Source organism: Ranitomeya variabilis, chromosome 5 (assembly GCF_051348905.1).
Source record: "Ranitomeya variabilis isolate aRanVar5 chromosome 5, aRanVar5.hap1, whole genome shotgun sequence".
In the NCBI taxonomy this organism is placed as follows: domain Eukaryota; kingdom Metazoa; phylum Chordata; class Amphibia; order Anura; family Dendrobatidae; genus Ranitomeya; species Ranitomeya variabilis.
The window spans coordinates 73639581-73655134 of record NC_135236.1 but is presented as its reverse complement, the minus strand read 5'-3'; the positions used below and the strand labels follow the sequence as shown (position 1 = coordinate 73655134).

General features: G+C 44.3%; 1 protein-coding gene across 1 annotated transcript in view; it reads right to left on the bottom strand.

Annotated features, from left to right (window-relative positions):
* Positions 1-7494: 7494 nt before the first annotated feature.
* PLPP5 (phospholipid phosphatase 5) overlaps positions 7495-15554 on the bottom strand; it is a 34010-nt gene continuing 25950 nt past the window's right edge. The window contains exons 3-8 of the mRNA XM_077262250.1: positions 14555-14663; positions 12337-12427; positions 11952-12015; positions 11280-11404; positions 10792-10962; positions 7495-8683 (exon numbers count right to left, since the gene is read on the bottom strand). Of these exons, the coding sequence (XP_077118365.1) occupies positions 8514-8683; positions 10792-10962; positions 11280-11404; positions 11952-12015; positions 12337-12427; positions 14555-14663 (730 nt within the window). The 3' untranslated portion in view covers positions 7495-8513. The remainder of the gene's footprint in view (positions 8684-10791; positions 10963-11279; positions 11405-11951; positions 12016-12336; positions 12428-14554; positions 14664-15554) is intronic.

Here is a 15554-nt window from a genome sequence, read left to right as displayed (position 1 = left end):
AGTCAGAATCAGTATCAGTACCAACTGGGGCCATTTTCCTCTTTTTAGGAGGAGGAGGATGCGACACTTGGGGTTAGGAGAAGACCGCCATGGAGGATTGCACCTCCTGTTTAATCAAGGTTTTTATGCTGTCCAGGAGGGAGGACTGTTCAGCACGTAATATGTCATCTGTACAGGGGTTGACACAGGGTCTTCTTATAGGCGGAAGATAGCCGGGAGCCACAAACACCACACTTGCGGCTAGGTTTATTCTTTGGGGCAGAGACCTTTTCTCCCTAGAAGAGAGAGGTATACTAAATGACCCATTTAAACATGCTGAACAGAAAGGGAACCAGCCCAGCTACTCACGGCAGGAGGGCAAATGCTGGGATCTGCAGATGAAGCAGAGGGTTTGTCGCCGTCCATGGTCAAGCTGTATACAGTCACACAAACAGGGAGACAGCATCTTACCTGGAGGCCCAGACCAGGATATGAAGGTATCGAGGTCCCCAGCGTTAATTACGTGCTCCTCCCCCTTTGGTCCCGTAGGGAGGCCTGAGAAGACCCTATTCTGCCGGCGATTCCTCCCAGTGGCCACCGACCACATGGAACGCAAGAGATTGCGTGCGTTCCAGTGTGGAGCCCCAGGCCGCGAACCGGAAGTGCGCCGACGTCACATCCAGCGTGCGCACGAACCCGGAACTCCATACGAATGCCAGAGGAGGACGCCGGGGAGCTCAGCAAGGACCCCGGCAGCACGTCACCGCCCCGCTTTGCCTGACAGGCGCAGGAGGGGCGGGAAGGAGGGCCCGAGTCCACTGTTAGAGATGGAGACGGAGTGCAGCACGTGGAGGAGAGGATCACCGCTCGACCTCGGCTGCCCGGTGGTAAGAGAATTCAGGTGCTCCATTCAGCGGCCACAACAGCACCTGCAGGACCTCTTCATGCCCCACTGGGGGACAGGAAAAACACTGGAGTTAGCAGGAAGGGGAAGGTTATTTAACCTCTGTGTTCCTGTCCCCCATTAGGGTGGGGAGACATCCTCCAAGGTGACTGTCGTGGAAGGTGACTAGAGAAACCAATGATGCACACCGCTCACTGGACACCAGGCCGCAGCATCACCACTACATTTCTGCCGCTGGCATCCTGAGGAAGGGACCCTGCTCCATGCAACACACTGCCTCACTGCCAACACTAGACATGCAGCATCGCACCACTGGGATACCCTGGGACTGCAGCATTGCCCCACTTCTGTCGCCGGCTTCCTGAGGAAGGGACCCTGCCTCCTGTGACCCCGCTCTACCACCGCCAGCCCTCAGGTAAGATACCTTAAATTCAGACAATAAGGTACCCCCATCTTAATGGTCCGGTGCATATTATAGTCTGAAAAATACGGTATTTTTCATTTGTGTCGTGTATTCAAGACTGGTGCTCAGTGATTTTCTTACAAGCTTGATAAAGAACCACCATGTTCGAAAAGCATTGCTTTGACCATCCTGACCACTATTTTTAATTCATTTTGTTGGAATAAGGATCTTTTTTGAAATTTTACCAAAAGCTGCAACTTTTTCATTTCTACTTATTTCACCAGCTGTACATTCAAGACACCCCCCCCCACACACACATAAATTGGGAACCCCGGCAAGTTTAAAAGGATACTGCCGCCAAAAGTTATATGGCAAATACTTACTCTTTCTGCTTCCCCAGGGAAACCACATGTACACTCATCCAAACCACGCATATGTATAGGGAGGATCAGAAGCTATGGTGGTCAGCTATACGACCACTCAGCCGATAACTAGTATAGAAGTATGGCCACCTTTATTCAGCTGGGTAACACCTGCCATCAGGATTAGCAAGAGATACGTGACCCCACACCACCATCTATTAGGTGAAGAGCCACCAATGAGGACTTGTATGATCAACTGCACAGGGGAAAAAAGTAATACAACCACAATATCCTTTAATTTCAATTTTTTTTTATTTTTACAAATGGACATACAGCCCAATGGATGGACACAGGAAGCATAAATTTATGGTTTATAAAAAGAATCACAATAATCCCGAAATGTAAATGGACATCAGTATAATACATTCATAGACCGGTTCTCTTCCCCAGCCCCTCACATATACACAGCATTGCTCCTGGGCCCAACCATGGTCAGGATAGTCCCTAGAAATACAGAACGTATCCATTATATAGAATTAGATACATCAGTCTTAGCTTTTTTAAATTAATAAATCAAAGTTTTCTCCCAGCAAATTCAATTCCTAAGCTTCGAGCGTGTTCACATGTGACATACTTCGCTAGAAATTGGCAGCAAAAACCTGCATGTTCGGCAGACTTCCACATTGTAGTCATCTGCATAGCATAAATTTTCAGAATAGGCATGTGTGTGCATGAGGAATAACACCCTTTCTGGCCATTATAGGACTTGTATCATGTGAAACACAAGATACAACCAATGGAACGCAATGTGTCTAAACTCCAAACAATCAGTAGCACAACCAAGGTAAACTCTAAATACACAGAGACCCAAAGGTCTTGTATCATGTGTATGAATATAATTCTTTTACCAGTTGTCTTTTGCCAGGTTTGACTCCAATTTTCTAAATTTTGTCTATATTCTGTGTCATGCAAACTGGAATCCCTTTGTTTTTGTTTCAGACATGCTCAGAAGCAACATGTACTGAGCAGTGTAGCTGTGAATCACTCACTAACTTTAGCTGACAGTTTCTGCCTGTGCTTGTCTTCTCACACTATTCCCACTACTTCCCATCCATAAAGTAAAATAGGAAGTGTAATCTGGTTCATTCATTACACAGGGAGCCCTTCTTGGTTAGTTTTTTCAGTAGATGGTACTTCCAGGAGGCAGGATGACAGGTGAGATAAGTTGCTCAGAAGTGGATTTTTGACAACATATTTTACAGAATTTCTAATATTGTCACTTGTACTAAACTTTTTGAAGGCCAGGCATCCCAAAACTAAAAATGGAGACCCCACAAAAAAAAAAAAATGAATAAAAAAAGCCACCCATTGTCCAAATCGACACTACACTGGTGGTGAGGTCCACAGTGACATCACCGCTAATAACCGTAATTGGGCTCAGTACACAGGAGGCGGTAGATAGGAAGAACAGTCCGATGCATCGCCAGATGCTGTACACTGTAGTAATGGGACATGTGATGGGGGCTTATATAGCGCTCAAAAAATATGTTCTGAGTCCCCGTGATAGCTGCAACATACAGGGATTGCCTAGCAGCAGCGAGACATGCAGCCGTGGGAATGCATACATATTATTCAAGCACGCCAAAGTCACTCAGTCAGGACCCGAGCATGCTCGGGCAACACCTTATCCCAGCAAACGTGCTCATCACTAAACAATTACACCAGAAAGTAAAACGATCACCTTTTTCAGCTCAGAAAACATTGGAGGGTATTAATGTAAATATTGGCTCATTAATATTCATATATTCAATTTGCATTGAGGTTACAAATCATGCCCACAACACTCCTGTAGAAGGTAATGAGCTTTCTACATCCGTGGATCTGCTAGGAAGCAATGCTCCGACACTGCTGTGTTAAAGAACATTTACCCCCATTCCCGACTAGGCACAATTTTCTGTTTGTTTAAAGAGCTACAAAATTATCTTTCTTTGGATAGTCATGTACTATTTCCATTTTTTTGTGATAAAGTGAGGCTTCATGCTTATGTCATGGTCATTTTTTTTGCAGACATAGGGAGATATCGGTGGAAAAATAAAGGAAATAAAGGTCTGTTTATCCTTTTTTCTATGAGCGCACAGGACAACTAAATTATGTAAAAAATAAAAATAAATCGTGCTCGATTCTGTAACAAATTTTCATTATATCAGACACTTATCTGGGGATGGGACTAGAAATGTGGGCTTTTCATTTTAGGGGCACATTTAAATAAATATTTTTAATTGATTTCCCCTGTAACTAGGGCTGGTCACTAGGGTGGAGCGACTTTTCATTTTTTGAGATCGAGTCGGGTTTCACGAAACCCGACTCGGGTCGAGTGAAATCGGCCGATCTTATTGAAAAGTCGGGGATCGGCCAAAACATGAAACCCAATGCATTTCAATGGGGAAGCATACTTTTTTAATATTTACTTCAGCGCGATAATGTTGAAAAGCCGGTAATTCAATTGCCGGCTTTTCATTTCTCCTGCCTAAAGCCGACATGATATGAGACATGGTTTACATACAGTAAACCATCTCATATCCCCCTTTTTTTTGCATATTACACACTACTAATGTTAGTAGTGTGTGTGTGTGTGTGTATGTGCAAAATTTCGGCGCTGTAGCTATTAAATTTAACGGTTAAATCGCAGAAAAAATTGGCGTGGGCTCCCGCGCAATTTTCTCCACCAGAGCGGTAAAGCCAGTGACTGACGGCAGATATTAATAGCCTAGAGAGGGTCCATGGTTATTGGCCCCCCCGTGGCTAAAAACATCTGCCCCCAGCCACCCCAGAAAAAGGCACATCTGGAAGATGCGCCTATTCTGGCACTTGGCCACTCTCTTCCCACTCCCGTGTAGCGGTGGGATATGGGGTAATGAAGGGTTAATGCCACCTTGCTATTGTAAGGTGACATTAAGCCAGATTAATAATGGAGAGGCGTCAATTATGTCACCTATCCATTATTAATCCAATAGTACGAAAGGGTTAAAAAACACACACACATTATTAAAAAGTATTTTAATGAAATAAACACACCGGTTGTTTTAGTATTTTATTGCTCTCTCAATCCATTTGAAGACCCTCGCTTGGCAAAATAATAAACCCACAATATACATACCCTCTGAACGGTCAGGTCCCACGAAGTAAATCCATCTGAAGGGGTTAAAATATTTTACAGACAGGGCTGTGCTAATGCACTCGCTGCTGCCTGTAAACCCCGGCGAATGAATGAAGGTAATGTAGGTCAATGACCTATAGTTACCTTCAGTCGCGGTGATGCGCCCCCTGGTGGATGTCCTCATATGACCTGGCGCATGGGAAAAAGTTCCCAGGCTGCAGTTCATGAGGACATCCAGCAGGGGGCGCATCACCGCGACTGAAGGTAACTATAGGTCATTGACCTACATTACCTTCATTCATTCGCCGGGGTTTACAGGCAGCAGCGAGTGCATTAGCACAGCTCCTGCCTGTAAAATATTTTAACCCCTTCAGATGGATTTACTTCGTGGGACCTGACCGTTCAGAGGGTATGTATATTGTGGGTTTATTATTTTGCCAAGCGAGGGTCTTCAAATGGATTGAGAGAGCAATAAAATATTAAAACAACCTGTGTGTTTATTTCATTAAAATACTTTTTAATCGTGTGTGTGTGTTTAACCCTTTCAAACAATTGGATTAATAATGGATAGGTGTCATAATTGACGCCTCTCCATTATTAATCTGGCTTAATGTCACCTTACAATAGCAAGGTGGCATTAACCCTTCATTACCCCATATCCCACCACTACACGGGAGTGGGAAGAGAGTGGCCAAGTGCCAGAATAGGCGCATCTTCCAGATGTGCCTTTTCTGGGGTGGCTGGGGGCAGATGTTTTTAGCCAGGGGGGGCCCAATAACCATGGACCCTTTCTAGGCTATTAATATCTGCCCTCAGTCACTGGCTTTACCGTGTGGAATATGCAAAAAAAAAAAAAAAGGGGGATACGAGATGGTTTACTGTATGTAAACCATGTCTCATATCATGTCGGGTTTAGGCAGGAGAAATGAAAAGCCGGCAATTGAATTACCGGCTTTTCAACATTATCGCGCTGAAGTATATATATATATATATATATATATATATATATATATATATATATATATATATATATATATATATATATATATATCGAAACCTGACTTTGGATTACAGATCGTGTACCGCCGACCCGATCCCAGAGTGGGATCAGGTCGGGTTTCACGAAACCCGACTTTGCTAAAAGTCGGCGACTTTTGAAAAGTGCCGATCTGTTTCGCTCAACCCTACTGGTCACAGTTACAGGGGAAATACAGTCAGCATACCAGAGCTGTCTGGGTCTCCCATAATCCATCAGCTCCTACTGCCACACTATATATACACACACACACACACACACAGTGATCACTTGACTGCTGTGCTTCCTCCTCCATACACAGTCAACGCTTCCTATTAGGCCACCTTCACATGTCTGTATAAAACCAGTATGAGAAAAAACAGTACTGTGTTTTAAGGCCCCGTCACACATAGCGATTTACCAACGATCACGACCAGCGATACGACCTGGCCGTGATCGTTGGTAAGTCGCTGTGTGGTCGCTGGGGAGCGGTCACACAGACAGCTCTCTCCAGCGACCAACGATCAGGGGAACGACTTCGGCATCGTTGAAACTGTCTTCAACGATGCCGAAGTCCCCCCTACAGCACCCGGGTAACCAGGGTAAACATAGGGTTACTAAGCGCAGGGCCGTTACCAAAAAAAAAAACAAACCGTACATACTCGCCATCTGATGTCCGTCAGGTCCCTTGCCGTCTGCTTCCTGCTCTGACTGAGCCACCGTACAGTGAGCAGAGCGCAGCGGTGACGTCACTGCTGCGCTCTGCTCTCACTGTACGGCCGGATCTCAGTCAGAGCAGGAAGCAGACGGCAAGGGACCTGACGGACATCAGATGGTGAGTATGTACTGTTTGTTTTTTTTTACATTTACGCTGGTAACCAGGGTAAACATCGGGTTACTAAGCGCGGCCCTGCGCTTAGTAACCCGATGTTTACCCTGGTTACCAGTGAAGACATCGCTGGATCGGTGTCACACACACCGATTCAGCGATGTCAGCGGGACCTCAACGACCAAAAAACGGCCCAGGCCATTCCGACACGACCAGCGATCTCACATCAGGGGCCTGGTCGCTGGTACGTGTCACACATAGCGAGATCGCTACGGAGGTCGCTGTTGCGTCACAAAACTTGTGACTCAGCAGCGATCTCGCTAGCGATCTCGCTATGTGTGACGGGGCCTTTAGTTCAGTGTGCCATCAGCGCTATTCCAGTATGGCAATAGTGACAAAGCTTTTTCTGTACTTTACTGCTACAACACGTACAGCACACATGGATGTCATTGCCAACTCACCAAGGCAACTGGAAAAAGTGGAGGCTAAGTGTCAGAATTGGTGCATCTGATGGAAGCGCCATTTCCGGGGAAGCTGAGGTACTGGTCTTACAAGTCTGGGAAGTGGACAATATCCAGGGCCCTTCCCAGCCTATTAATATCAGCACAAAGCTGTTTGCTTAGCCTTTGCTGTTCTTAAAAATTGGGAGACCACAAATCATTTTTTTGAATGGCCCCCCATTATAAATAACCAGTAAAGGGTACACAGACAGCTTTGAGCTGTTAACAGGGCGGGAAGCTCCACGTTTACTGAACCCCACCCCAGACTAATAAGATTAGCTCACAGTTGTCTGCTTTCTATTAGCTGGTTATTTAAATTAAAAAAAGGGGCCCCAAAATTTTTTTCAATATTATTTAATATGTTAAATAAGGCTAAATACCCTTTAACGCCACATGAAAGACACTAAGGGGTGATGCTTTATTATATGTAGGGGGCTTGTGACATTAAATATCGATAGGACACCTATCCTATTTATTCTATCTGTATAGAAGATTAATACATTAGTTTGAAAACTAGCTTTAGATAACGATTACAGAATTCTGTTATTGCTAGTTGAGAAAAATTGCATTGTACTCGCATGAACTTTTCTGGATCAACATCAGAGCAAGTTTCTTTTTTTTTTTTTTTTTTTTTTTTACACAGATGAGAGCCTTAAAATAGACATTACAGATAGACAGTCTTCCCTAGGGCTGGTTTGAAGACAAAAGGTTGCAGCTCTTGAGGGACTGTAGAGTAAAAAAAAACCCAAACCCCTCTTTCACATTGACTGGGGTCCTTCATGTAATAGATACACGGGACATTCTGCTTTATACACGTAGAAGGAAAAAAGCAATGTGTCCTTTCCAAGCGGGAAGATCACCTTCTCACACATACATGGTCCAACATACAGAAGTTGTGCTCAGCATCTGCTTCCAGAACCCATTGCCTTCTCCTGGGAATACAGGATTCAATACAAGTCCCATTTCATAGAAAAAACATTATAAAATAAACTAAGAGGTTACAAGGTCCCTTCATGATGCCCTAATAAGGCAAACCGAACAAGGTTGAGTGGATGATCCCTTTAAATCCAGCACTGTGATCTAAACACACACGGCACATGTCCCAGTCCGATGTGTCCCCTACACATTGTCAGCACCGACCTGGATGTAGACGCCATCACAAGGATCAAGTCTTCCTATTGTAACTACAGCCTGATCCGGGGTCGATCCTGTCTGGTGCGCCAAAGGACTAGATTAAGTGCAAATCCACTATTAATAAACAATTAAAAATCAGATTTGCTCCTGAGACAGCCAGTGCCACTCCTTGGTACATCAGAAGCAGATGAAAGTCAATAAATAAGGAATGTAAAGGTCTCAGCGTGCCCCTATACATCTAGAGTGTACCCCGGGGTGCTCAGCTTCCGCTCCTGAGCCGCCGACACCCGTCCCTTATTCCTGTACGGCTGATGACAATCTCGGTCTGATAATGGAGGGTAATACTGCCTGTAGCAGAGGTAAGCGAAGAGGAATCCAATAATGGCACCAACCACCACATCTGGAAGAAGAGAAGGAGAACAATGACCCATTAGTGAAACGGACCACAGAACTATCTTATGGATAAATCACAATTGCTCCCAAGGATGTCGTTAACATATAAATGGTGGGGCTGCATGAAAAGGTAGAAGAAAACTTGTAAAAAGATATAAGGCAGGCACTCGCCAATCCTCTGTGGCATTTTATCAAACGTCAGTGTAACCACCAGGCAATGTTGGAGGGAGGTGCAGAGCAGCCAGTCGAAGAGTAACCCTGCCCAAAACAGCCATAGCCTTCCTTCACCTCCCGTCCTATGTGGCGTTTTTGCTGTTACACCGCTGTTTGATTAAATACCACGGAAAATTGGCAAGTGCCATGGATTTTCTTTTTAGGTGTTACAATCGATCGTAGATGCAGAAGTACTGAACAGGACATAAAGAATTTACTTTGTCTAGTTTAGACCACCCCACTTACCTCTAAGGGACCCCAGATGATAAACTATAACCGGGGAAACTGACCAGGCCTTGGATGTGGGTGGATTACACACAGTGAACATTAGTAGTTTGAGAATGGACTGCGATGTCCGCACCGGCCGTGGGTCTCTTGCCCCAAATGCAACAGTCTCATGTTTCTCCTGGTCAGGAGACCCACGGTCGGTTCAGACATTGCAGTCCTTACCCTGTACCATGAATGTTGACCAAGTGAGTAATGCATGGATGTTATCGATTCCACACAGGGAGCGTAGCTCAGAGGTGAGGTCCCTAGCACAGCCAACAGAATCTTTTACCTAAACTTTTCCAAGTTCTAAGGGTGGTCTTATATGTAACCATAAGAACCACAGAGTTATCAGAAAAGTCATGGTAGTCACACTGTAAACTCACTAATATGTCTAAAGACAGGACAAGTTGTCATCTCAAGCCCATTGTCTTCTAGATTCTGCACATCCTCGGTAAAGCTTGTTCGGCTTGCTCAGGTTTCATAGGTGCACTGCCCAGAAGCCACTGCCAGTGGCATCCAACTTCACCGAGCACACAAATTTGGATAGTCTTGAGATGATATATTCCACCCTCAGGAATGTCAGAGGCTGAATGAACAGCTTTAACGGCAAAGCCACCATGACTTCTGCCCAGAAGCTCCACATTCTTGACTCCTCCAAGATCATTTATTTACTTTACAAATTGTAACTCCTGCCATTACATCCAAGGACACATTTGGAAAGCTTTAACAAGGCAAAGGGTCTCCAATGCCAAGGGACTACCACCTCAACTCCTGCAAGGCAGTTTGTATATAGCGTGCAATACTAAAACAAATTTTAGAAAAGGTTTCTCATACTATTACATAAAGATGGCAGCACATTAATAAACCTCAAACTATTGTCCGCGGCAGGTGTCTAAAGGGCAGAAGGAACCACTGGAAATCCAGACTTTGATTGCAGATGATATGGACAAGGCAAACAAGTGTGACCCTAATCGCAAAAAGTATTATGTCACCTACAGGGGCTTTTCTAATATCCCGCTCTACCTCCATAGACATCAATATGGAGTTGGTTCCCTTTACAGATATAAGGTCTTCCTCTTGTCTGGGAAGGTTTTCTACAAGATTTTAGTGATGCATCTGGGAATTTTAACCCCTTCATCCAGAAGAGTACTTCTGAGGTCAGACCCTGATGTTGAAGGTTAAGCCAGGCTCAATCTCAGTTTTAGTTCATCCCAAAGGTGTTGGATGGGGCAAAGGTCGGGGATCTGTGTAGCCGGTCATGTTCTTCCACCAAATTCACCCCAACCATGCCTTTATGAACCTTGTGTAATGGGCATTCATGGGGAATAGAAAAGGGCAATGTTGGAAGATAAAATTGCCCATAATATTGCTTCAGCAGAAGATAAGATGTTTTTCACTGGAACTAAAGAGCCTTGGCCGCTCCTTGAACAACCATCCCATATCTTTATCCCTCCTCCAAACTGGACAGACGGCACATTGCATTCAGGCAACGTTCGTTCTCCTGGCATTTGCCAAACCCAGACTCATCCAAGTGAATGAAAAGTCTGAAATCACTGAGGTGTGTACCAATACTTTTGTCCATTAAGCTCTTCAGCTTAACCTGAGCACTTATAGCCACGCCAATGTCCTTACCCTGCCAGTGGTGCTTGTAGTCACAGGTCCGGGACAGAGCAATGGAGGCAGCACACAAAAGAGGAAATAGGAAGCTGCACAGTCTCCAGGAATGTCCACGACCACCAGGGGAAAAGCTTCCAAGCTTCCCAGCTATGTACAGGGCAGTAAAGCCCAGGCCTGCAAAGGCAACTGGATAAAAGAAAAGAGGTGAACGGGAGAAAGAAAAGTCCGGCCTACAGCACAGGTCATGGCTCCTAGCCTGACAAACACCAATATTCGGTATGGGTGTGTGCGGGGTGTGTTGATCATATCTCCACACACTGTACGTCAACATTGGGGAATATATCAGACCCCATATATACCTCTAGCCAGGGGGTCATTTATTAAAAACCATAAATATCCAGCCTGCTCTATTAAAACAGGACAGCCATGGATAGGGAAATGGCACCAACAAAGATACTTGAAGCCATTATTTTATATAGTGTAGAAGGAGGCAGTGCGCTCACATGAGGAATGGCCACTGGGAAAACTTTTTCTTCCTTCAATCACAGTTTCTAGGTCTCCTGTACAATCGAGCCCTGGTGACTCTCGACCATCTGGAAAACAGCGGAAGAAGAAGTCCGGACGGGGCCTAAAAAACAAAAATAAAATAATTTCTCTAGCCAAAACAATATTCTCAATCTTAAGACTTCCCCTTAAAAAGAGAACATTACTAAAATTATCCTCTATGACTGGCTGCAGAGCAGAATATTTATTCCCCCCTCCCTCTCAATTTACGCCTCCATTGAAAAAATATTAGCAAGCAAAGTATTTAAAGTTAAGTCCAAATGGGTGTTAATAGATAGCAACTCATACAGGGAGAAAACCCACTTGGACTTAAAAAAAACAACAAAAAAAACCCAACTCATTAAGTGCCAATTACTTAGTACAGAGATTAACCTCTCCACCATGGGTTGTTTCTGATATTGCAACTAGGCCCTACTAAAGTTAACGGTGCTGAGCTACAATATCTTTCACATAGCCAGGTGGCGATGTCAGTGAAAGAACAGCCATGTTTTTGTAATCGTGGACAACCCCCTCTAAATGCCTCAATACCCAGTGTTATTGGCTTATATACGGTGCCTGCACACAGACCAGATTCGTATGAAGAGCCAGTACCTCAGCCGGACGGCACTCACCTTCCAACTATCAGCTTTATTGTATTGGTGAAGATGCCATTCAGACCAAGGGAGAGGCTGGCAGCTGCGGGGAACACAAGACCGTTATATACAAAACGCATCAGTCCTTCGTGGGTGTAAGGTGAAAAAATAACACTCTGCAGCATAATTAGGGCAGGGTCTTTTTACTAGTGATCAGAGGGGCTAGAAAACGCCCCATCTGTGCATTAAATTAAATGGACACCTGTAAAGCTTCATTTGCCATGTTGTGTTGGGGACAACTGAAAAATAAAGTTAGCAATTTGTCCTTTGTTGGTCATGCATTTACCCAGTCAGCAATTTTTATTTTTTTATTAAATTAGTTAAACGTGAAGGCTATTGTTAACAATCTGAATGCTTAGATTACCAAATATGGCTTCTCTAGAATCTGTAAGGTCCGCTCTCCGGCAAAGACGCGCTACGACCACAACACAAATGGGAGTCATGAAAGAAATCAGCTAGAGAAGTAGGGAGACAAAAAATAAATAAATAAAAAAAAAATGAATATGCAAGACACAGAATTCAATTTTGGGGCACACAATATGCACAAAAATATACGGTACTTTTGCCCAAAAAGAAATTACATTCTGTAAGGGGCCTTAATGCAGTGAATGCTTAGGGGGGGGGGGGGGGGGAGGAGAAAGGTACAGATGGAAGGGAGTAAGGCTGTGTGCACACAATGCGGAATTAGTGCAGATCCGCAGCGGATTTTTCCACGCAGAAACGCTGCATTTTCGCAAAGTGATTTACAGTACAATGTGAATCAATAGGAAAAAAAAAATGCTGTGCTAATGGTGCGGAAAAATTCACATGAAAACCGCTGCGGATGAAAAGCATGCTACTACTTTTCTGCGGAACTGCAGCATTTCTGACCCCTTCCATTATAGAAATCCGCAGGGGTAAAAAAAACGCAGAAAAATCAGCATCAATTCCGCAACAAAACTGCACAAAATCCGCGGCAAATCTGCACCTGCGTTTTCTGCCAAGTGATGCAGATTTTGTGTGGAAAATTCTGCACCCCAATCCACAACGTGTGCACATAGCCCAAGACTGAAGGATCAGACTACACACCATGTTTGTAGTCTGTTACCATGGAGAAGCATAGCACAACAGCAGGGAACACAGAAATTAGGATTTTTCATGAACACTTTCAACCCCCCTCCCCCCAACTTTCAGTTTTTGGCTTGCTGTAAGAAAAAAAAAATCCAAAGTCATGTGCACTTGTTAAATATTAGGTCAGTATTTTACCTCAACATTTGTAAACCAAAATCAGTGGGTGATGGATACAGAAGTGGTGATGTGTTTCTATTATACTTTGATTGTTCCACTCTTGATTTTGCTTATAAATGCTGAGGTAAAAAAACCCTCAAATACACATGTGAACATGGCCTTAGTGTTACACACTTTCCCCTGCTCCAAATGATATATATCAGAAATTAGCACAAGTCTCTGGCGCACGGTTAGACTACAACGCACCATTTATAAGAGGCGTGCTGAATAGAACGTGGCACATCTTACTTCAACAGAACCAAGTGCAAGACTGATGTGTGACATGAAAACCAAGAGTACATTCCCCCTATCGTATATCTGAGAAGACACCTTGCAGCTTTACATACTGCTGTGCCCATAAAATATTGTAAGCCAGGTAACAATGCCTGCCCAGCAATCACTAGCACAGAAGGAAACGTCCCAGGAACAAAGCAGTGTCCACACACCAACTCCAATCACACAGCCCTTTGACCCAACCATGAGATATAGAATGTCTAAAATCAGACCAAGAGAAAAGTAAAAAAAAAACAAAAAAAAACAGTAGATGGCAAAGTGAAGTTGTAAAGTGCCCTAGATTTTGACGTGGCGTTCATTACCACAGTGGAGCAAAAACATTAACAAGACCCTGGTGGCTGGTGTAGCGGCCACATCTATGGCTGTCAGACCACCACATGGGGCATCATGGCAGTGTGATGCACACATGACGTGGAGAAGACCTACTGATCAGAAGAGGTGTGGGGATGCCACAGGTAGCACAAGGATCACTCTGCTTTGGTAGCCAGTCATAGGCTACCGATGTGGCTGCTGGACTACCGTCCTGCAAGTCTTTTTGTTAAATTCTAGTGTAAAGTAGTCCAGCTAAAGGGTGGTGAATAGAAGAGAAAAACAGCCAAAATAGGTCTATCAAGATGTGACAAATTGTTCGTATGGCGAATGTCACGGTAATGTATGGCACAATTTTTGCCAGTTTTGTACAGATTATTAAGAAGATTTGAAAGACCCTGGTTCAGTGGCCGCTGGACCCGAGCCCTGCAAACCTCCTCCTACCTTCATCTACAGCACATCTTATGATTAGCAAGCCCTGAAAACATCAGGCATCAAGACATACAGAAGAAAAGAAGAACCGGGGATTCCAGCAGGTAGAAGGTTTGCAGGCCCTAGTTGGCAGCCATGGAATACGGTCATGGCCTCTGGTCAAGTGAATGTTTTTGATCTCTAACATCTTCTTGGAGTTTTATGCAATCTAAATTTAAGACATCAAGAAATCTTCATAGTCCAAAGGATTGGCCAGCAGCCTCAAACTAAAAACCACATACAAACATGCTGTTAGTGGGCACCCGATCAGACGTTACGTAGGGATTTCTGTACAGCCACATCTCTTCTGGCTGTATAACTCGCTGGAACGGATGCAGCATTTCTGTTATCCTATAGACAAAAGAAAAAAAAAAAAAAAGTTTAAAGACTAACATCCCAGCAAAATTGCACTAATTCAGTACGCAGTGGTGAGGGGCCATTTATTCTTTTAGTATGATACACAGAACCTTCTATGACAGTCGGTTAATCCAAAACATCCATTGTTCTCCAAATTCTACGAGGAGGCAAAAAAGGTAAAATTCTGACTGCCTTACAAATCGCGGGGTAAGAATAATAGTGACAAGCTGGTACTTGGGTTTTTCGGACATGGGTAATATTACCAATAATGCAAGAGATGAAGATCTGACGATTGCCAGCAGGACCAGAGCGAAACAATGGTTGGAGCTGCAGCCAACAAGACATTCACCCAGGAGTGGAAACCTAACATTACATGAAGGCCATAAATGGTGGTCCATAAAGACTGCTCTCATCCACCATAACTGGAACAAACTTTCTGTTCTGATTTAAGGAGACGGACTGTCCCCCTCTAATGTGGTCCCCAAGCCCTAGTGCAGCAAATGGACAGTATGGTGATCTCTCTGAAAAAGGGTTCATGTACATGTGGTCAGACTCCGAAATAGCAAAGACTGGACGTGCTATGGTGTTTACACATTTCTCATAGATGTGAATGGCAGTTATAGCAATTCTAGAAGAATTAAAGGGGATCTGTCCCACTAAGCTGAGACCAGGAATAAAGTAGAGTGAAGGAACAGATGATTGGCCTCGGGGAGACCAAAACATCCAACACCGCGGAGACGCCATCACGTGTTTCTCAACGCAGTGATCCAGAACACTGCCCCCATCCCTTATGGGAAATATGCAAATGCATGTAGGATAGCTGCGGAGACACCATCACGTGTTTCTCGACGCAAGCAGTGAATAGCCAGACCTTTCCCCGGGAGG